Below are 22,780 nucleotides of genomic sequence, written 5' to 3' on the forward strand. Positions count from 1 at the left end.
AGTTGTTTAAGGATTCAGGTGGACCTGTTGCAACAATGAGAAGTACAAAATGTCATGTCAAAACCAGCTTTACAATGTCGGTGGGGGGTGGGGGGGGTATGATTGGGTGGGAGGGAGGGGGGAGGCTGGGAAGGGATGTGAAGGGTAAACAAAGGAGGAGGCTGCAATGCTTGGTAAGAAATGTATGCATTATCCTGCCCATGTAATTGTAACCCCTCTGTACAGTATGTTCTCAATTAAAATAAAATAAAATTAAAAAAAAAAAAAAAAAGAAAGGCAACAAACAGAAACCTAAGTCATCTTCCTTTGCTTTTGAAGGTAGTAGAGGTTTGTAGAAAAATAAATTACTGAGCATGAAAAAGATGGATGAGAACGTGGATGGGATTGTAATTTCATATTTGCAAAATCATATCAGAAATTAGAGAGAGCCTCCTTGAGAAGATTAGATGAGTGCCAAACTTAGAGATTTTGAAGAGAGGGATATTTGGGGTTTGAGTTTCTTAGGTAGATGCCATATGGCTAGAGGGTACATGGGCAATGCCAAGAAAAGTCAGGTGGTCTATGGAGAGGAGAGAGGACTCAGGGCTTCACACCTGCTGGGTAGAGAGAGAAGGAAAAGAAGAAAGTGGGGGAAGGGATACAGAAGCAAAGAAAGAAATATTAAAGAAATGAGAAGATTACAGACATAATTGAGAAGCAGGTACCTTTGTAGGGGCTCTAACTTTATTGAGTAAAGAGAGTATTAGCAGGAATTAGGAGTCTGTGTTTGTTTGAGTGTGTGTGTGTGTGTGTGTTTGTGTGTGTGTTGCAGTATTGTGGCTTGAACTCATTGCTTCTCCCTCTTACTTGGCTTTTGTACTCAAGGCTTTGTTCTACCCCTTCAAAGACATCTCCATTACCCCTTAGGAGAGACCCCACAGGGAGAGGAGTTTCTACAAGGTGAGAACTTCTATCGAAAGCTCTCCAGAAGCTCCTCAAGCTTTGTCACCTTGGCTGCAAGGCTCACTTGTGATTCATGGGAAAAGTTCAAGGGAGACTGTCCCTATCATAACTTGAACAAATTGGAAGCAACATTTTCCCTAAATGCTAAACAGGCATGAATGGTCTAGGGATATTCTGGGAAAGACTAGAGTGAGTTGGGTTTGTGATAGAAAGCTTTGTGTTGATTCTTAAAATAATCCCTTGGAGGAATTTTTTTCTTTTGGGTCCAGTCGTGGGTCCTGAACACTGGGCCTAGGTGCTGTCACTCAGCTCTTCAGCTCAAGGCTAGCGCTCTACCACTTGAGCCACATCGCCACTTCCGGCTTTTTTCTTTTTACTTATGTGGTGCTGAGGAATTGAACCCAGGGCCTCATGCATGCAAGGCAAGCGCTCTACCACTGAGCAACCTTCCCAGGCCCAATAATCTCTTGGAGGAAAAGTATTCTTTGTTTCTGGTCTCAAGAGTTTCAGCTGTGTTGCTCTCTATGTATTGTGCCCCCTAGAGTGCTGCAATTGGAAGTGGAAGGCTTTTCTAGGGGAAAGTGCTCATAGAAATGATAGTTCTTGCCCAGATCAGCTGTCAGCCTACAATTCTTGGGTGTGAGTTTGGTGCATGACCAGGCTTCCCTTTCTGGAAAGAATCTTCGACTTGTTTTAGTCATTTCCTATGTAATCTTCAGCCGATAGCATAGACTTAGATGACAGGCTTGGCTTGTACTAGGAAAGATTTGGGGCAAGTGGAGGGGCAGCAAATGCTGCACAGGCTCCTTTAGTTCCTGAAAAATTCCCTAGAAAACGACTTCTAAACATGTGATCCCAAACTGTAAACTTGGTTTGTAAGCCTGAGTCTGTCCTTAGACAGCACAGCAGCTCTTTGCTTTCCTCAATTTGAAGTAATGACTTGTCCCAAAAAGCACTTTGACAGTATCCATGAGAACAGTGCCTCATCCATCAATTGAGGAAGCAAGAACAGGAAAGGTTTAAAATCCCATTAGGTATATAAATCCCACAGTATATAAAGTCAGTCTCACATAATGACAACAAAAATATCTGAATACTTATGAAGGAATGTTTATTTTAGCTCATGGTTCTGAAGAATGGGATTGCATTTCTACAATCCCTCTCATGACTCTTCCTCAGGAACCTAAGGATTTTTGAAAACACTCACCTGGTGAAGGTCCACAGCATCTCTGCTAGACAATTTTCTGGGGCCTGAGCCCTTAACAGAACTTTGTGGGCTATTACATATATATGAACTGTACCCTAAACACCCACCTATGAATCTATAAGCATACACAAACTATGTATCCATACCTATGTGCATATCTGTGCACATATCTGAAGTACATGTGGTACTAATTGATGATGGAAAACACTCTCACTTTTTTTTTCAGGCAGGAAAAGAAGTTTATTTACTGAACTTCTGCCCCCACCATGCATGGTGGAGAGGCATGACTGAAAAGGAAAGGGGGTGGGGGAACCCATCCCTGGGACAGGACTTATCCAGGCCCCGGACAGGAAGAGGTATGGCCAGGTGGGGGAAAGGTGTGGCCACACTGGATCTGGTGTGGCCTCAGGGTCTGGGACTCTCCTCAGGACAGATTGGAGGCATGTGTCCAGAGGTGGTTCAGGATGTGACCTAGTAGGAGGGGAAGGTGACTGTTTCCAGGTCTGCCAGTTACCTAGGTAAGAGATACTGGGCCACACTCACTTCTCTTTGCACATATTTAGCTTTTCTGGGTCTTTATAGTTTTTCAGTCAATGCAGTCAGGCAGGGAACGTTATATATTTGACTATTGAGATGAGGATATATTATGCAATTTGGTTTTCCTTTCTTCTTGATTTGATCTATGACCATTTCTCGTACAAATAAGAGAGAATTGTATAATGTCAAAATGTAAATGAGATTAATTGTAGACAAAAAAAAGGATTTACTTGTTAGATCCTTATCAGGTTTTACAACAGGAACAAACATTGCCTTATTTTGTTCATTAGCTGAGATATCAGCTTGTTCTATTTAGGAGATATATTGTTTTTAGATTAAGAAATCATTTTGCAACCTGTTATTAAACCAAATATTTCTGCACTTTGTGATTAGAAAGGGTGGTATTTTCTTGTCCTCACCCCCACACCATTCTGCATTTGATACAATTAGAACAATAAACCTGCATTTTTCGCTTCCTAAGAATTCAGAACCAGACTTTAAAGGTGAAGAACATTTTGTTCAGCTTGAGGTAGAGAGATATGGTGTGATGAGCAGAATTCACAAATAAGTACTGGTGTCATTGATCCAAGCAGTGTACAAATTGGTCACACTTCTTTCTCAAGAAGCCAAGTTGCTCTCTAGTCGGGTGGGATCTTAATGTCTTAGATGAATTATTATCTACATATTCTGCGTTATGTGTCTCTGTATTTCTCTTGGTTACATTCATTTGAAAGAAGGAACTAAATGAATGATTGAATAAACCAAGTGGGTTAAACTCATATATATTAATAAATGTAGAACTTTTCTCCCATAGGGCTATAGATATTTGGGACAGGAAGTGTTCTGTTTAGGTAGTGGAGAGGCAAGAGTGGAAGCTTGTATTACGTAGCAATGGCCACTAGCCAATACATGCCAGTATTGATAAGTACATGGAGATGTGTTCCTGAGGAGCTGAGGAGATGGATAAGAGACTAGGATAAAACTAAGAAGAAATGAGTCAGAGGAATCAACTTTTTAATTAACCATTGGAACTGGGAGAAATTAGAGTTCTTTAACATATGTGAAATAGGCTATATGATATGAAAAGTTACAATGCAAACGTTATTAAAAAATTTTACTTCCCAAGATAAGTGAATGTAATATATATATATATATATATATATATATATATATATATATATCAAATTGTAAAAAAGTATACCATTATCGAGTTCATTATGCTTTTTTTAAACTATCCTACTTAAGTTAAACCTAGATCTAAGATGGGGAACCTAGGAAGGGGGATTAAAAGGCACAAAGTTTTAGATGCAAAGTAATTAAGTTTTGGGAATCTCTTTCTTTATGCAGCAACCACAAGATACTGCTATAATTTGGACTTGGAATTTGCCCCAAGGCTCATGTATTAAAGACTTGGCTTTTAGGATGGCATTATTGGGAGATAGTAAAAACTTTCGTGGATGGAACTTAGTGAGAGGTTACTTGGGGGTGTGCTCTTAAAGGGAATTCAGGGACCTAGATGCTTTCTCTCTTTTGCTCCTCTGACATAAGGACCTATCTAAAAGGTTTTGCTCTTCCATATTCTGCTGCCATGATGTCTCATCAGACCATAGGCCAAAATTGTGTCATGGAGTAAAATCTCTAGAGCTGTGAAACAAAAGAAACTTTTTCCTTATATAACTGACTAACACAGTGTCTGTATATGTCTAAATGTACTGCATTGGGTACATGACAGTTTCCAGGAATGTATTTCTTATAATGGTAAGGTCTTTACTCTGTACACATTTTCATTAGCATCAAATACTTGTACAAGGAGGTTTCACATTTACATCTCTCTCTGTATATATATATATATATATATATATTTATATATATATATATATATATATATGTATATATTTACATCGCTATTCATATAATGTGCTTTAGTCAAAATACTCCTTCCATCATTCCCCTTCATCTGTCTCCCTCTATTCCAAACAAAGCTTCACAAGCTTCATGCTTTCATTTCCACACAAGTACATAATGTATGTGGCACTAGTCACCCTCCCTCATTCTCTCTCTTCACCTGTCCCTCATCCCACAAGTACCTACATCCCAGAGAGGAAATGCTGTACATTTTTCTCATTTTTTTAAGTTTATGACAATTGTCCAAAGAGGTATCACCTTGTTACTTTACAGATATACATACACACCTTTGCAGCTTTTAGTGACTTTCAGCTTTTTGCCTTTATTTACAAATGTAATGTATTTTTGTATTATTCATCATGAATGTTGTCTTTCCCCCATCACTACTAATCCCTTGCAAATTTTCCACAGTGAAAATTCTATTAATGTGTGCATGTTTTATGCAGGGATAGAACTGGCGTGTGAACTGGCGTGTGTGTACAAAATGATACAGCCATTGGTAGACACATACAGTTTCTCTGTGAATATATTGACATATAGGTTAGCAACCACGCTATTTATTTGTTTGTTCTACTCTCCTAATTATCCAATAGGATTTTAATTCAACATAAAGGGATAGGAGTTCCATGCATCTTGATCAATGTTACCCCTCTAATGATTCTCCTGAATCTCTCCTTATCACAATCTCCTCCAGATTTCATTTTCATTTATGTACACTGAAAATTATGACTGCATTCTCCTATTCTTCTTCTCTCCTGTTGTATACAGCCTCTCCCTCTGACCTCCCTGTCCTCATGACAACACAAATTCATTTTATTCAACTGTAAGTTAGTTGTTCATAGAAATTACACCAATGGTATCATCCCCAGCATATCCCATACTTTAGCCAATGTTTGTATACATACCCTTGACTCTGTCCATGTTCACATATAGATTTATCATGAAATGTTTCCATGGGCCTTTGAGTTATGAATGAAAGCTTGGCTGGATAACATATTCTGGGCTGGCAGTTGTTTATTTTCAGTGACTGAATGATATCATTGCAAACCCTCCTTGCTTTTATAGTTTCTGTTGACCAATTGCTATTCTTTGGATAGATTTTTGCCCTATAAGTGACCTGTCTTTTTCACTTATAGCTATGTCCAGAAAGAATCTGATCTGGTCTTAAAGCTACTTGTACTTGGAAGGGCTACTCTTTTTCAAGATTTGGGAAATTTTTTACTGTGTTTCTAGAAAAAATGTTTTGTAAGTTTTTAGCTATCTGCACTTCAATTTCTTCAATATTCTTCAGTAACAAATTTGGACTTTTAATTGAGTCCTGCAAACTCTTTTCATAATTCTTGAATTTTATTATACGTTCATGTTCTGTTATGTTCACTGTCCTCAAATGCAGAATCAGTGCCTCCCTTACATCTTATTTCTTCTACTAGAGAAGCTTTCTATATTGTCCTTTATCTGTCATCCTTGAACTTAATCATTTTCCAGGATTTCTATTCCTGAATTTTTTTCCAACACTTGAATTAGCTTCCAAATCATGTCAATTTGTTTATTAGTGTCTTCTTAGATCTTTTTAAATGGTGACATAGTATTTGCATTGAAGTTACCTGCACTCATATAGCTTTTTTTTCTTTATTTTTCTTTTTTCTTTTCTTTTTCTTTTTTTTTTTTTGTCGGTCATGGGGCTTGAAGTCTGGGCCTGGGTACTGTCCCTGCTCCGTTCAGCACAAGGTGAGCAATCTACCACTTGAGCCACAGCACCACTTCCGATTTTCTAGTGGTATATTGGAGATAATTGTCTCCCGTACTTTTCTGCCCATGCTGGCTTTGAACCATTTTTCTCAGATCTCAGCCTCCTGAGTAGTTAGGATTACAGGCTAGAGCCACAAGTGCCCAGCCCCATATAGCATTTAAACTGTGTATCTATAATATTCTTTTGTTTTTCTAAAGGTATTGCCATTATTTTTTATTGTTCCTTGTAGAGATACTCTTTCATTCCATTAAACATTTTATCAACAGTACTTTGAGCCCTGTGTATGAAGTTTCTTTTACCTTTTCTGCTCCATTGCTGTTTTCTGGAGGTGTTTATGTTTGTTTTTATATTTCTGAGTATTTCTGTGTTAAGCTTCACTCATCTGAAGACCCTTTTAGTATACTGGCCTTTAGATTCCTGACATCTTCCTGATGGGAATTTCATGAATTCTTCCTGGTGGTATTCTTCGTATTCTCAATGGATTAAATGTTTTGTGGTTTAATGAGGTATTTGGTGTGAAAATGATTCTCACCTCAAATAACTTCTACAAATAAAGATTGAATTAAACCTCTACATACAGTGGATACCACCAATAGCTATACCTACTTCTATTCTTGGTGTATATACCACAGCTGGATTTTTGTATAGCCATGTAGAAATTCGACCTAAACTATTGGGGGATGTGATGGTGAGGGTAGAGATATAGAGACTGTAAGACAGGAAATGAGATGCTCAGTGTGGGTATCGAGTTCACTTGTAAGGAAATTGGTGATAGAAGGGATTAAGTATAAAAAGAAAAGATGAAGGCCCTAGGGTAAGAGAAAGTTAAGGTGGAGTAGATTACCAGAAAAAGCAATGGGGTAGGAAGGGGAGATTAAAGGAAAAAAGAAAAAATGGAATAGAAAAGAAGAGCTAAAAAATCAAGCACAAAACGTAACAAAAAACAAAAAGTACTAGCCTTCAATCCCAGAAGAAAACATGAGAACAACTCAAAATCCAAATCAAAGACTGAGCCCCACACACACAAACAGACACTTACTACCTGAGTCTTGAGACAGTGAGTATTCTGGCTTTGTTGAAGTGATCATTTGTTGTCCACTAAGTTCTCTCCTCAAGATGGTATGTATTTCCAGTGTCAAGTTCCACTCAGTGATGTGACTTTTTTTTTTTTTTTTTTTAGTTTTTTTTTAGGTCCAGTTGTGGGGCCTGAACTCTGGGCCTGGGCGCTGGCCCTCAGTTCTTCAGCTCAAGGGTAGCGCTCTACCACTTGAGCCACAGTGCCACTTCTGGCTTTTTTTTCTTTTTGCTTATGTGGTTCTGGGGAATTGAACCCGGGGCCTCATGCATGCAAGGCAAGCGCTCTACCACTGAGCCACCTTCCCAGCTCAGTGATGTGCCTTTTGATAGCTTGCAGTTCCTCTAGTGGGAGAGGGAGTTTGTGTCTCCTAGATCTCCCTCTGCATGTGGTGTATGTCCTGGCAGAGACCTAAGATAAAGTGCAGTACAGAAAGTCTGTAAGGCTGCTGTTTGTGTCAGTGCTTCTGTTTCAATTCCAATCCTACACAAATGTGGGGAGAACTATCCCTTCAGGTCTGAAATTGCCAATTGGACTTGCCTACTGGGAAGTGGAATAGGAGCCCTGGGACTGAGATTCAACTTCCTTGGGCATGATTGCCACACAGAGCCACTTGTGCAACGTGCAGTGGTTTTCTGGGAGTTGGGTTACAACTGCCCCTGGCAAGGATGAGACCTGCGAAGTCAGTGAGGCCCTGAGACGTGGCATAGGTGTATCATAAGACTAGTTAGCTGCATTTCTCCTTGCTTATGTGGGGCTAGGGAGCAAGTCTGGATTTCTTGGGTGTTGGAGCTTTTCCGTGGTACAAAGCACTTGGTGTGGCCAGTATGGAGTTCCTGTTTACTGCTTCCCTGGCACCCTAAGAAAGTAGTTGTTACTGTTTATATGACTAGTTTTGACTTTTTTCCCCAAAATTTCTAAACTTTCAAACTCGTTCTTGCAGTTTATTCGGTTCTGATATTGAGATCTCAGTAGGAGCAAAAGGGAAGAGAGGGAAAAGAAAGATGGAAGGAAGGAAGGCAGGTGGAAGGAAAGAAAAGCAGAAGAAAGAAAGAAAGAAAGGAGAGAGAAAGAAAGAAAGAAAGAAAGGAGAGAGAAAGAAAGAAAGAAAGAAGGAAAGAAAGACAGGAAAAAGAAGGCAAGTAAGCAATCAAGCAAGAAGGTAAACAAGCAAGAAAGAAGAGCAAGGGAGAGGAAAAGAAGGAAGGAAGGAAGGAAGGAAGGAAGTGGTACAGCCAAGGATCAGTACCTCAGCTGAAAAAACAGGAATGTAACCTTGGCAACACCATTTTGTAATATTAAAGTTTAACTTTTCCTTCTCTTGCTCTTAGATACCCACTTTCTCTCCCAACCTCCCTCCTTCTCTGTCTTCTCCCCACATACAATATATCATGCTTGCTTCTTAGCACTACTGTTCCAATATTTATTGTGAAAATACCGTACAGAGGGGCAAGGGAATGAGTACATTTCTCATCGAGCATTGTTGCCTTCTCCTTTGTTTCCCCTTCCCATCCCTTCCCATCTCCCACACCCCCTACACCCACCACCGCCGCCCCTTCCTCCTTCCCCCCCCCCCAAAGTCGTGAAGTTCGTTTTTCAACATAAGAACTAGTACATCTCATTGTTGTAATGTGTCCACCTGTATCCGTATTTAAATGATTTGGTTTTTCCAAGGTAAACGATATCTATGTACGCTGTATTTAGGATTGAATTTAGCCCCCTATGGATTGTGGATAGCATTGCATCCATTTGACACACAATCTAACCTACTTTGCTCAGTTCTTTTTTAGATATGTCTCAAATCTGTCCAGAAAGGAACCATATGGTTGGGAAATACCAAGCTGACTCATTTGTTGAGATAGGGTCTTGCTTTTTGCCAAGGCTGGCATTGACCACGATTCAATGAATATATTCATCCTGCAAGATAGTATTATAGACACGGGCACTGTACATGGCTACTTAGCTTGTTTTTGCAAAAGACATGAATTTAAAAGGAGAAAACTCTAAAGCCCAACATATAGTGCATTAAAATTGAGGGGAAAAAACGCAATTTAGCTTCAAAAAGTTTGATATAAAATTGACCATAAGCAATTATCTGAGAATGTACTATTCTGTTTTATTATGCAAATGAACATTGTGAATGACAGTCTAAGAAAACCAGATCAGTCAAGTTTGTGAAAATTTCAGCGTTTTTTTTTTTTTATTATTATTATTATTGTGAAAATACCATGCAGAGGAGTTACAATTACCTGGGTAAGATAAGGAGTACATTTCTTATCAAGCCTTTTCTTTGTTTCCCCTTCCCATACTCTCCCCCTCCCTGCACCCGATCTTCCCCTCCACCAAAGTCATGAAGTTCGTTTTTCCACATGACTTGTCCATCTCATTGTTGCAGTGGGTCCACCTGTATCCCTAGTTAAATGATAGTTTTTTCCCTTTCCCTCCACAAATTACACCACCATCAAATACAGTGAAAGCATGGGTTATATCGTGGGGGAGGGACATACAAAACAACATAGAAATCATCTTGTAAATATGTTAGAAACAATTGCACCAAAAGGGAGAAAAAGCAAAACATTTGAATACTAGAGGAGCAAATGGTTACAGATGAACTTGGGCTTCTTGACCGTTTGAATTTGTTTATTATGTTTTATTATAGGATGGTACGAGCTCAGAGAGTTACACTACATTGCATGACAGAGTCATTAGAAGTTTTCAAAGTCCGCTGGATTAAAACAAGAGAAAAAGAAAAAAGGTTGTAATAAAGCTGAAATTTTTGAGCCCCACAATTTCAGCTTTATTACAACCTTTGTTCTTTTTTTGGTTACAATTTTTTCCTGAAATCAGCAGCTAAACTGTGGCCTTTATGTTACAAGCAGTAAAATTTCGCACTATTAGTTAAAATCCAGCACACTTTGAAAACTGCTAATGACTCTGTCATGCAATATAGTGTAACTCTATGAGCTTAAAACATATTAAACAAATTCAAACGGTCAAAAAGCCCAAGCTCATCTGTGTTTGCTCCTCTAATAACCCTTTTCTGTGTCCTTCGTATGTCAAGTGATTTCTCTCGTGTTCTATATTGCATATCCCATCCACTTCCTCTGTGTAGGTCCTTCATTTGCTTCTCCATTTTCACTGGATCTGAATGAATGCTGCCTGGTGTGGTGCCCTGAGATGCCTGGGATAGGATGGAACCCAAGGAGGATGGCCTGCTCTGCCAACTGATCCAGGTGTAAAAAGAAGATAGGAGCTGATCTGGGCAAGTTCCCGGCTTCATTGTCATCCCGATGAAAAGAAATTCAGTCCCACAATATAGGTTATATGTGCCCTATTGAATGCAGGACTGTCCTGCCCAAGGAAACTCTCACCCTGCAAGTGAGCCCATCAATCTGTGCAAAGGCCGAGACAAAATGTGGCCTCCACCTTCTTATCCAGAGTGTCTGATTTGGAGAAAGGTCCCCAGCACCTCTGGAGAGGCAGTGTGCTCACTGCATGACCCCAGCTCTTCCCATTGAGCAGGACTGCCTCAAGTCTGTCTCAGTTTTGCCAAGGTGGCACAGGGTCTGTTAGTGTTACACCAGGGGTCAGACCTTCCAAGGATAATGCAAGAAGGGAAAGTGGGAAGGAATGATAAGAAGAAGGGGAGGGATAGAGTGAAGGGTCAGGGATGGAGAGAACTGGGGTGACAGAATATGGGGAACGGCAGAATGTTGGCCATTCCTGAGGGCTTGAGCAAGGATGCTCTTAGATGACGAAGATGTCTAGCGGGTCATCCTTAGCAGGCCGGTAGTGAAAAGGGATGAACTGGCTGCCCAGGCCTGCTGCTGCTTCCTCCTCCTTCCTCATTTGTTCAAAGTCAGGCAGCACTGGTACTATGCGCTGCACACTGGGCTTCTCCAGGAGTGAAGCCTCCCGTGTCCCTCCTGCTGCAGTGTCCTCATCTTCATTGATGTCTATATCTTCGAAATCGTCAGCACAGGCTGAGGCAGCTTCTTGGGGGCCTGTGGGGCCTGAGGTGGGTTTCCCAGGTGGGCTCTGAGAGGCTGCCTGAGATTTTCCCTGCTCCAGTTGCAACAGTAGATCCTGCAGCTCCAGTGCCATCTGTTGTGTGTCCCGGTCGAGCTGGGCGATGTATTGCTCCTTCTCCCGCTGTTGCTTCTCCAGCGCCTTCAGATGTCTGCCATAGAAAGCAGCATCGTCTGGGATGCTGTCCAGCTCTCCTCTGAGCTGCATGAAGAGGAGTTGAAGGTCTTCCACTTGCTCTTTTACGAATGTTTTGACACGAAGGTCTTCCTTGAAAAACCTTGCAAGCTTTTCTATCTTCTGCATGATACCCTGTATTTCCTGAGAAATGGAGTCCCCCCCACTGTGTGGGGCTAGGGCCTCCTGCTCAGGCCTGGTGTGGTTCAGGGCTGCGAGTTGAGCCAGGCATTGGCAGCGCAATTTCTGCTGCCTCAGTTGGTGCCCCAGCCGGGCCCTCTCTGCTTCAGCTGAGGTTTGAGCCTGAGCGACAAAAGCAATGATGTCTTCTCTGCTCTCAACATTGTCAGGGATGGTGAGGGTGAGCCTGACGGCCTCATCATCCTTTGTCCCTTCTATTTCACTTCCTGCAGGGACAGCCAGGAGACTCACCTGAGCCTGCAGCTGCTGGTTCTGCTGCATGGTAGCTGTGAGCTGCTCCTGGGTCTGCTGCAAATTCTGGTTGACTGACTGGATTTCCCTCCTGCCCTGCAGCACCTCCTGCTGCAGCTGCTCCAGCTGCTTGGCCAGATGTTTCTTTGTATGCTGCTCTGCCTGCAAGGTGCTGGTCAGCTGGGTGTTGTGACTGCTGAGCTTTCCCAAGCCATCTTGCAGTTGGGCCAGCTGGTTCCTGAGGTGCTGGTTCTCTCCCAGAGCATCTCTTATGGTGCTTTGATTGTGGGTCAGGGTCTCTAATAATTGATCCCGGCGAGCTACTGCCTGCTCATTGCACATCTTGGAGGCCAGCTCTAGGGCCAGCAGCTGCTCTTCCTGCTGGAGATTTTGTTGACTTAAGGTCTTATTGAGGTCCAGCTGTGCTTGAAGCTGTCTGGCCATGTTCTCCAGCTCCTCTTTCAGTGACCCTACTTGGGTCTCCAGTTGTGCTTTGTCTTCAATGGCCTGTGGCAAATCCTGAGGATTGACTTGCTGTGCCAAAGGGCCAGAACACTTTAAAGGGAGTATGGTTGATGTTGCTAGCTCCTTTTGGAGCTCCTCCATTCCGTGTTCTCTGGTTGCTTGAAGACGTTCTTCCAATGTGGAGTTGTACTCCTGTAGTTCTCTAATGGTCTTGTTGGTTTTTCTCAGTTCCTCTTGGAGGCTGTCTGTCTGCCTCCTGAGCTCCCTAGAGTGCTCCTTTTCCTCCTCCTGCTGAGTGGTCATGGAAGAAAGGACAGCCTCTAGCTCTGCCACTCGCATTTGGGAAGACTGCAGGCTGTTGGTAAGACTCTGCATCTCCCATGATTTATCAGCGACTACCTGCTGTAGCTGGGCCAGGTCTGTGTGCAAATGGTTCTTTTCTGCTTCTAGAATATGAATGGTTTGCTTATGGAGCTGCAGGTGTTTTCTTAGCTCGTTGTTTTCTTGCAGTAAGTTTTGCTGGTTGGCTTTTTGTTGGTGTAATTGATTCAGACTTTCTCTGTTTTTTTTGTCCAATAGTTTCACCTTCTTGGTGAGTTGTAAGTTGGATTTACAGCAGGTGTCCAGGGCTTCTGCCAGCCCTTCGTATAGCTCTTCCAGATCCTCCATCATTTCAGAACATGGGAGATGATCCCTGTCGTCCTGGAGTGTGGTGTCAGACACAAAGCTCATAAGCTTTTCAGACAGTTGTTTCAGGTTCTCGAGTCCGGCCGTACTGTTCAGGCCGAATTCAGCATCATGGTCTTCAACTGATGCTGTGTTGCTTGTAACAGGATGAGGGGAAGGGACACTGGGAGGGAATGGAGATTGATCTGCCATTACCGGAGCATTGTGGTCTTGGAGGGCCTCTTCAAGTGGCTTATCCACAGGATTGGTCTCAGATGCTCTGTGGATTTGAGGCTGTATGTTGTTGGCTCCTGCAGGACCCGTGAGGCTGTTTCTCTCACGATATTGTCCAAGTTGTTTCCTGACGGCAGCTAGTTGTTGTTGTCTCTGGTTTTCAGACATGGCAGGGGTGGGACGGGAAGGTGTGTGGGGGCAATTAACAAGGATTCAAACAAATACACTTACTGATCAGTCACCAAGCACTACCACCTCCAATAACTCCTAGCTGTGGTGTGAACCAGAGGGAGAATTCCAGGGCAGTGCTAGGCAGCATAGAATGTGGGTGTGGCCAAGTCTCTCACCCCATTGGTCAGTGAGAACAAGGCCAGACAGGGGGGTGGCCTCCTTTCCTCTCCTAAAGCCAGGAGGAACTGCTGGAGTTCCAATGTAGGCTGTGGGCAACACTTGCCCCAACCTTGCTCACTTGTGGGGGATGGGGACATATTTTGTTACCATTGCTGCAGCTTTGCATGAATGTGTCATTCTTCATGACAGAATTAAAAATACCTAGTGGTTCTAAGCAGCTGCTATGTAGATGGTGTCTTTGACTCTTCTGTTCTACTGATCCCCTCCCATTGTCCTCTATATCCTTCTGCTCAGAGTTGAGGAGTTGTCGGAGGAATTGGCATTAGGGGACACTTCACATGTAGAGATCTTTTTCTGATGCCTCACAGCTCTGCCTTGTATTTTCACTTCATACAAATCACTGGGAGTGCCTCCTCTCATCTAACTCCATGCAGTCCTTTTCTCCTAAGTTCCTCTCTCCACTTCCTCCGAGGTTCCTCATCCAGGTGGCCCATCTAGAGTCTTCCAGCCTCTGGGCTCCAATTGAATCTGAGGAGAGTTGACCTAACCATGCTTCCCTGGGGAACACAGGGGCATGTCTCAGGGCAGCAATGCAGCTTTACCTTCAATGTGTAATTCTCCATCATAGAAATTCACAGAAATATCGTTACCTTAGCAGTCCTATGAGTTTGCTCTCCAGCTAGTGTTCCTTTTCCTCCAGTGACTGTGGTCCCTCCCTGTGTCCTAGCAGCCTTTGTTTCCAGGCTGAGTGTGTGAGTGAGGAAGGTACAGCAGGGTACAGTCTGTCATTTTACACTCCCTCTCCTGACACCTCACAACTCTGCTCTGTAAGTTAGTCTATTAGAAACCAACTGCAAGGTACCTCTCCTGTAACTCTATGCAGTTCTTCTTCCAAAATGTCTGGGCTCCACTTCCTCCAGAGGCCCTGATGCTGTTTGCTTATCTGATGATCTCCTGTCCTGGTTGGATTTGGTCCAGTCTCTGGACTCCTACTCTGTGCTGCTGGTCCTCTGCCAGCCCAGATGCTGATGTCATTTCTGCATCCTCAGGGTTCCCTGAGTTTCTCAGTCCTGCTCCAGATCCACTGAACCTTTCTCCACAGAAACATCTCCAGATGGAACCAAATTTGCCTTTGGACCTTCTGAAGTAGGCCCTGAGAGGAGACTCTTCTAGTACAGCTTCTTTCCAGGCTTTGCCCTTGTTTTAGGGATTTTAGGGGAAAAAACCTCTAAACAAGATTAACTGGACCTTGGCTCCAACCAGCCCAGTTCTTGGAATGGAAAGAATACCTATAGGTCTCCCTCCCCTTAACAACTTAACCCACCTTCATTGTTCTGTTAAGGACTGACAGATTAAACAGATAGCCAGTAATCTGGCTCTTGCTGGCAACATCAGGAGTTTACCATAAACTCTGCCTTTTTCAGCTGCTTATGTTAAACTCCCCTAAACTCCTTTGTGTATGCTTACCTTAAGCTCAGCCTTACCTTTGAATTCATGAGTCATTTAAACCAAAAGTGATCGCTGGTTTAAACAGCCATTATGTGACAAAGTGTAACCTCATTGGCCACCTGATTGTGGTCTGGTATGACTGTGCAATCTTTTGGGTGTGTGACAATCTCATTGGTCGCCTATGTGACCAGGCTTCACCTTGTGATTTTTGCCTTTAAAAACCTAAGCACGTGGGCCACTCCAGGTCGCAGTATCAGCTCCCCAGCCTGTGCTGGGGCCCTGGCTGGTCAGTGTAGGAACCTTCTCAACAAAGTTGCTTCTTTAATAACAACTTTGTTGCAGTGGGCTCTGTCACTCCCAACAAGTAGGTGGGCTTGCTGCCTTAGTAGGGGTCTTCCTACTACACTTCGAAACCATGTTCTTTTAGGCTGTGCCCAACCACTGTCCATCCCACCTACCTCAGCCCTCTTCAAAGCATAACCAATTCTGAGAAACTCCAGGTCATCATTTTTAAGCCTTGATCTCCCCTTGCCCTTCTTCCTGCCCTCCAGTCTTCAAAGTGTTGTCTTGGCCTCCAGCTCTTGCTTTCTCTGTGCTTTCCAGCTGCATATTTCCCAGTCATTTGTCTGTTATTTGATTTGGGTATTTTCCATCTTTCTTTTGGTTAGTGTGACTAGGGATTTCTTCAGCTTTTCTCTTTTAGAAGAACTCAGCTTCTGTTTAGTTGATTCTTTTAAAAAAAATTCACCTCTTATCCTTATTATTTCTTTCTACTTGTTAACTATGAGTATGGTTTCTTTAATTAAATGCTGGCTTGGATTGTTTTCTTTGTTTTAGCAACTATTATGCCTCTAAAGTCAATTTTCTTCTTCTTGTTCCTTCTTTTCTTTGTTTTTTCCTTCCTTCATCCTTTCTTTCATCCTTCCTCACTTTCTTCCTTTCTTTCCTTCTTGTATTTCTTAAAATTATTTTGTTTATGTTTTTGTATATGTATTTTCATGTGGGGTGGTAGTGTGGCTTGACTTTGGAGCCAGGCCATGAGCATAGCTTTTTTCACTCATGTCTGCTGTGCTGCCAAATGAGGCATTCCCACAAAATGCCTCTTGCTGTTTAATTGCAGATAAAGTCTTGTGAGCTTTTTGGCTTGTGCTGGCTTTATTATGTTACCATCAAAAAACGGTAGTATCTTGCATTATGAGTCGGAATGATTATTGCTTAGTTTGTCTTTTTCTTATTTCTCAGCATCAAAATCATATACTTTGATGTACCATTGGCTATTTACAACCTTGTCTTTATTGGGTATTTGTTTAATACAAATCAGGATATGCCTATTCTGTAATAGTAAGTGCTGCTTTGTCGACACTCAACAGTCTTTTGACTTTTGTGAAATTTGCCATTCCTTTTTATTTTCCAACGTCATTCTAGTGTAAAATAGAACATCAGAAATACGGTGGCATATCTCACTCCATTTTTGTATGCCTTATTTTGATCTCATTGTATTCTTTTCTCTCTTTCTTACCATGTACTTATTTCTGTTTACTTTACCCCTCTATAGGAATGCTTTTGAGCTTCCACTTATCACTTAGGTCAAATTTTGTTTCAATTTCAGTGGTTAAGTATATTAGATTCAAAACCGTGACAGTTTAACTACATTGAAAATTATTGATGTGTTCTTCCAAAACCTCTGTGGAAACTAAAATATTTCTGAACTGCTTTATTTCTTTGTGAATAATATTCCATTTGTTCAAATGAGAAATGAGAGTAAAATGTGGCATTTTATACCCTAGAGCCAAATTTCAGGAATCCCAGTTGTCAGGCAAACCCTGAGACATGGTGAGGTATAAAGAAAGACTTATAGGCAGCCACAGAACACAGCACTTCAGTATATTTTTAGCAACCTTTGGAGGTATAGACATTTGCTTTGCATTAAATAGGAAGAATTAGGGAGAGGAAAGCACACATGTTTTTAAAGAGTCAGAATTCCTTCTAGCCAGCTAATCTTCCATAAAGAACTAAAAAACATAGAATTGAAGAAAGGGGACATCTTTTGTAAATAGTGCTGGCAAAATTGCTTAAACACTTGAAGCAAACCAAAGCTAGATCCTTATATCACTCTGCACCAGAGTCAACACCAAATGGATTAAAGATCTTGAAATAAAACCAGACACCTTGAAAACATTACAGGGAGCAATAGGCGCATTAATTTTCTTTTCACTCTTAAAGCAAACCATAGAATAAGTTTTAATTTAATTTTATTGTCAAGGTGATATACAAAAGGTTTACAGTTACCTATGTAAGGTCAGGAGTGCATTTCTTGTCAAATATTTTTACTCCCTCCCTCGTTTTTTCCCCCACTAACGAGTATTTGGCCCAGTAAGATAATAGCTGTCCAAAATTTCATCCAAATTTGTCAGCACTGACAAAAGTGAAAACCTCAGTCTCTTACAAATTAAGGAGATAGTGCCAAAGATCTGCAATAGTCCTTTTCCTACTGTACACATTTCCTTTGTTGGGTTCAGAAAAATAGATGTAGGGGAGACTTTACAAAGCATGATTGTACAAATGGTGTACTTTGTTCTAACTGCATAGCCATGATTACTAACAGTAGAAATTTCCAGTTTGTTTGGCCATTTTTGTATGTGAAAACCAGACCTAATGTTTAAAGGGAGAATTAGCCGATTGTTTTACATGAACTAGGCTTAGATCTTTTAACTCTGCAAAGATGTACACATTTAGATAATGTACAAACACAAAGTACTAATAGTCACAGACATATTAGGCACTGACTGTGGTCAACTTACTTAAGATAGATTGTTGCATCTTAATATTGCTAAACACATTATAGGTTGGTTCATACTGAGGCATGCACGACCTCAAGAAAATGCAGAAATTTAAATGACTGGGCTCAAGTACATTGGTCAGTTGTGTCTAGAAATGGAGAGAGCAGGTTAAGTTCTGTCTAATTTGGTTCTTTCAGACATTTTCTAAAGGCTCAATTTGGTGACAATCAAGAATGCATCTCCAATAGGGCTGTTGGTGCTTTCAGACTTTGACCCTCCATCAAGTGAATCCTTAGTCACATGAGCATAGGGACCCCCTGTCACAGCAAAACAACTGAATTAACTCAGAGTACACTTTTAGGAAAACCTCCCTTTCCTGTTTCGTTTTCCCTTTCCCTAATAGATTAGTCAAAAAGAATTCATTCATGAGGACAGGAGAGGCTTAAGGTTTTTCATTGTTGAATTACAACAGAAATCTCCAACCAGTACCCTCATTTCCCTGTACCATACCTCCCTTACCTGCTAATTGTCAGCACAATGTCTTGTTTAGAGCTCTAACTTTCAATTTGTTTATTTATTTTTCAATTTCCATTGTATTGTAAAGGTAATATAAAAAGGGGTTTCAGTAACATAACTTAGGAAAGGAGCACATTATTTTTTAAGCAGTGTTACCCTCTCCCAGCACTCCTCCCCCCAGGTTGTAAGGTTCATTTCCAACATCGTGTCTTGTGAGTATCGGTGTTGCATTGGTTCACCCTTTTTCTTACCATTTCTGTGATTCCCTTTCCCCTCCTCAAATCTGATAAACTTATATACAAGACAAAGGGTACAGAAATAAATAACACAGTGCCAACATGGAATATACCGAGGGAGAAAAGAGGGAAGAAAAAAGGAAAATCTGCAGCCAGTACAAGACAACCACTTGTTTCCATTTCTTGGAGTTCATCAGTGTCATTTTATATGGTCATATGTACATTTCTCTGCAGATGATATAAAATTCTATCTGAAGGGTGAATAAAATTCCACAATACATCACATTTTCTGAGCCCTCTGTGTATATGTAAGTGAACATCTCATTACGATAAAAAAAAAGGTGTCCTGAGTTGCATATAATCCTGAAATTCATACTCTTTTCTCTACATTGTATTACACAGGTGTGTTCAGCTTGTCAGATTCAAAGTAGCGAGCATAAGACTTTATATAGAGAATAAAGAAATAAAATAGACATTTTGTTGTATTTTACTCTTTTTCAGCTTTTCTTTTCAATAACACTTTTTATTGTTATTCTAAGTTAATGTACAGAGAGAGGTATTGCAGTTACACGAGACAGGTAATAGGTATTTTCTTTTTTTCAGTCAAGTTGATGTACAGAGGGCTTAGGGTAACAAAAGTAAGGTAATAATTACATTTCTTGACAAAATTGTTACCTCTTCTCTTATTTTCTCCTATTTTCTCTCCCCTCTTCCCAACTCCCACCTTCCCCACAGCTGTATATATCTTTTCCAGCATATGGTCTTGTGCATATTGCTGTCGCATTTCTCGCCCCTTGTCCTTTGTCTCACCATTCTGTGTTCCCCTTCCCTTTCCTAATGCACGAACATGCCAGGGTACAAAAATACAATACAGTGACAACAGGGGATATACCACAGAGAGAAGAATACACAACAGAAAAATAGTAACATAGTAAATAGAAACATAGTAAACATAGTAAATGGAAAACAACCACAAGCTAGCAAATCATGAAAGAAAATAAGTAAACACCTGCTTATGGGTAATCATTACATCATTGCTTTTACATTAGTTGTTTTGGTCTATACCTAACATGACAACTCATGAAGCTATCACTGATCAATTCATTTTAACATAATCTTATTGATATAATTAAAGTGTTATACAAAGAGGTTACAATTCCAAAAGTCAGGTAACAAAGATAATTTTTCTTGAACAATGTTCTCTTCCTTCACTTTCCCTGTTTCCCCGCCAAGAAGTTGCATATTTCATTTTTATATAATCTATGTTGATGATATTTGTTCAGCCTTCTTCACTCCATTTCTGTGCTCTCTCTTGACCCCGTATTTTTAAGTATTTCAGCATTTTATGTTTATCCATAGTTTTATATACTCTGCGGGGGTGGGGGGACAGGGAGGGAGCAGAGTGTATCAGAGCTTGAAGTCAGGGCTTGACATATACTCCCTGGGCCTTCTTGTTTATTAACTGGCCCTGAGGCACACTTTCAAGATGAGCTTTTTGCTGGTGAAATGGAAATGAAGTCTGATGGAGTTTTCCACCTGACTGGCTTTGAACTGAGATATACTCCATATCTCAAAGTTCTGAGTAGCTAGGGTTACAGGTGTGGGTCACCAGCTCGAGGCACAGTTTTATATATTTTTAGGTGTCAAAATCCTTCATATCATAACATGGCGATTATTAAGCTCCTTTCTTCATTAGGTAAGACTTTGGGTTTTCCAGCATGGGTCCTGAACTCTTGGCCTAAGCGCAGTCCCTCAGCTCTTCAGCTCAAGGATGGTGCTCTACCACTTGAGCCATAGCGCCCCTACCAGCTTTTTCTGCTTATGTGATTCTGAGAAATCAAACTGAGGGCCTCATGCATGCAAGGCACAAATTCTACCACTGAGCCATCTTCCCAGCCATTGATGTAAGATTTGATCAAGCTATTTGCTCTGCCATTCTAGCTTGTTCATATTCTTTTGATCAAATATTACATTGAAAGTGTTCTTATTCTTTTTAATATATCAAAGTATAGAACAATTTGATGAATAGATTTGAGTATCCTTCACTGAGTTTCAAATTTATGAAATAAGAAAGGATAAAAACAAGCATAAGACTCACAATAATTACACTTCTACTTTCTGCACATGACAACATGTTTCTATCTTATGTCTCTGTCTTGCAGAAAAGATAGCAAATGCTGCAACTTATTTTCCAATGTAATATTTCTATCTCTGAAATGAACAGTGTATAATATTTAGATCGGACAGGTGCACTAAATCTGTGATTTACTTTAGGAAATAGATATTCTTATAATAATAATAATGATTTCTTGAATCAGTGAATATGCAGTTGGTACTTTTGGAATTTCTTTACTCATTAATTTCTTTCCAATGTTATGTAATTTTCATTGCAAAAGCTTTTCATTTCCTTTCTTCCTGTAGATATTGTAAGTTAGACTCCTCATAATTTCTACTTTATACAATCATTATTGTTGTATTAAAATGATGATGATATTTGTTGATTTTGAATCTTATTTTAAACCTTATGTTCATTTGTAAGAAGTGTACCAAGGAGTTGTAAGTGAACAAATTAGGATAGAAATTGATCTACACTATTCTTAACCTCCCTGATCAAGATCTGTAGCTTTTTTTTTAGTGATGTCTTTAGGCTTTTTTAAAATAAGGGTAATGCTTAATATTTCCAGCTTCTATTGTCTTCCTCTTCTAGTCATGCTTTTTTTTTTTATTTAATTTAATTTAATTTGTGAACATACTGTACAGAGCAGTTACAATTACATGGGCAGGATAATGCATACATTTCTTAGCAAGCATTGCAGCCTCCTCCTTTGTTTACCCTTCACATCCCTTCCCAGCCTCCCCCCTCCCCCCATCCCAATCCTTCTCCTTTCCCCCCTCCCCCCCCCCCCCCCCCCCCCCCCCGCACCGACTTTGTAAAGCTGGTTTTGGACTAGTCATACTTTTTTAAACAGTGATCAATACCTAAGTTTTTACCATCTCAAATTTCATTCAGTTCTACATCCACTCAAATTTGGTTCTACCCCCATTATAAAAATAGATTCTTTCATGTTTTCGTCTTGGATTATTGATAGTATTTTTTGCAGACTTTATGGCAAATAGAACTTTTTCTATATGTTTCTCTGTTTTATTTCTCCCTCTCTCATTCTGTTTTGTCTCTTTTCAGTTTGATTACTCCTTTTTTCACTTTCTCTCTCTTCTAGTCTCACTTCTCCGTTCCTTACCTCAGTCTACATATTTCCTTTGGACAATTGTATAAATTCTTATGACTTTAATTATAATCTTGTCCTCTAAACTTAAAGCTAGTGCTAACGTGTTCTCAATTTCAACAGTCATCTGTCCAGTATCATTTTCTTCTATTCAGACCCTCAAAATTATCCTCAATAAAGGATGTGTCTTACTCCACAAGCATATTTGGCCTTTATTGATAATCTTTTATCATACATGACACCAAGGACAGATTCTAAGTCACTCTTAACCTGTTTACCTTATAGGAGAACCCCCCAAAACTTGTTAATGGTGTTCCCATTATAATTTTTATCCAACTCAAGTTATCTTTCCAATCTGCTTTCGAGAAGCTTGTTGATAGTTCAAAGTTTTAACGTTATCTTTGCCTGAGTTCAAAATGTCGCTATAGCTTTTCCTCATACCAAAAAATAAATTTAAATGTCTCAGAACTCCTTTCTGGCAAAAACTCTATATAGCTGTGTAGCACCATTTCCCACCACTTTAGTACCAGAACATATAATTTCCTCACAAGAAGGAGCATCTACATAGACATACTATTTTTAAGTTTTTTTTGTGAAAATACAGTAGAGAGGGATAACAGTTACATGAGCAAGGTAATGAGTACATAACCTTTATCCAGCTTTGTTGCCTCCTTTTTTTGTATGTTTTTTATTGTGAAAATACCGTACAGCAGGGTTACAATTAGATGAGGAAGGTAATGAGTATATTTCTTATCAAGCATTGTTGCCTCCTCCTTTCTTTCCCCTTGCCATCCCTTCCAATTTCCCC

The 22,780-nt window shown here is 40.5% G+C and overlaps 1 protein-coding gene across 1 annotated transcript; it reads right to left on the bottom strand.

Annotated features, from left to right (window-relative positions):
• Positions 1 to 11,163: 11,163 nt before the first annotated feature.
• Positions 11,164 to 13,584, bottom strand: LOC122112345 (golgin subfamily A member 2-like). Its single transcript, XM_042685118.1, has one exon. The coding sequence runs from the start codon at positions 13,582 to 13,584 to the stop codon at positions 11,164 to 11,166; it is 2,421 nt and encodes an 806-aa protein (XP_042541052.1).
• Positions 13,585 to 22,780: the final 9,196 nt, after the last annotated feature.

Source organism: Dipodomys spectabilis, unplaced genomic scaffold (assembly GCF_019054845.1).
Source record: "Dipodomys spectabilis isolate Male_0828 unplaced genomic scaffold, ASM1905484v1 ptg000094l, whole genome shotgun sequence".
Lineage (NCBI taxonomy): Eukaryota > Metazoa > Chordata > Mammalia > Rodentia > Heteromyidae > Dipodomys > Dipodomys spectabilis.

Bases quoted from the DNA above. Each gene is read 5' to 3' on its own strand.
- LOC122112345 (XM_042685118.1), bottom strand. From the start codon at position 13,584: ATGTCTGAAAACCAGAGACAACAACAACTAGCTGCCGTCAGGAAACAA.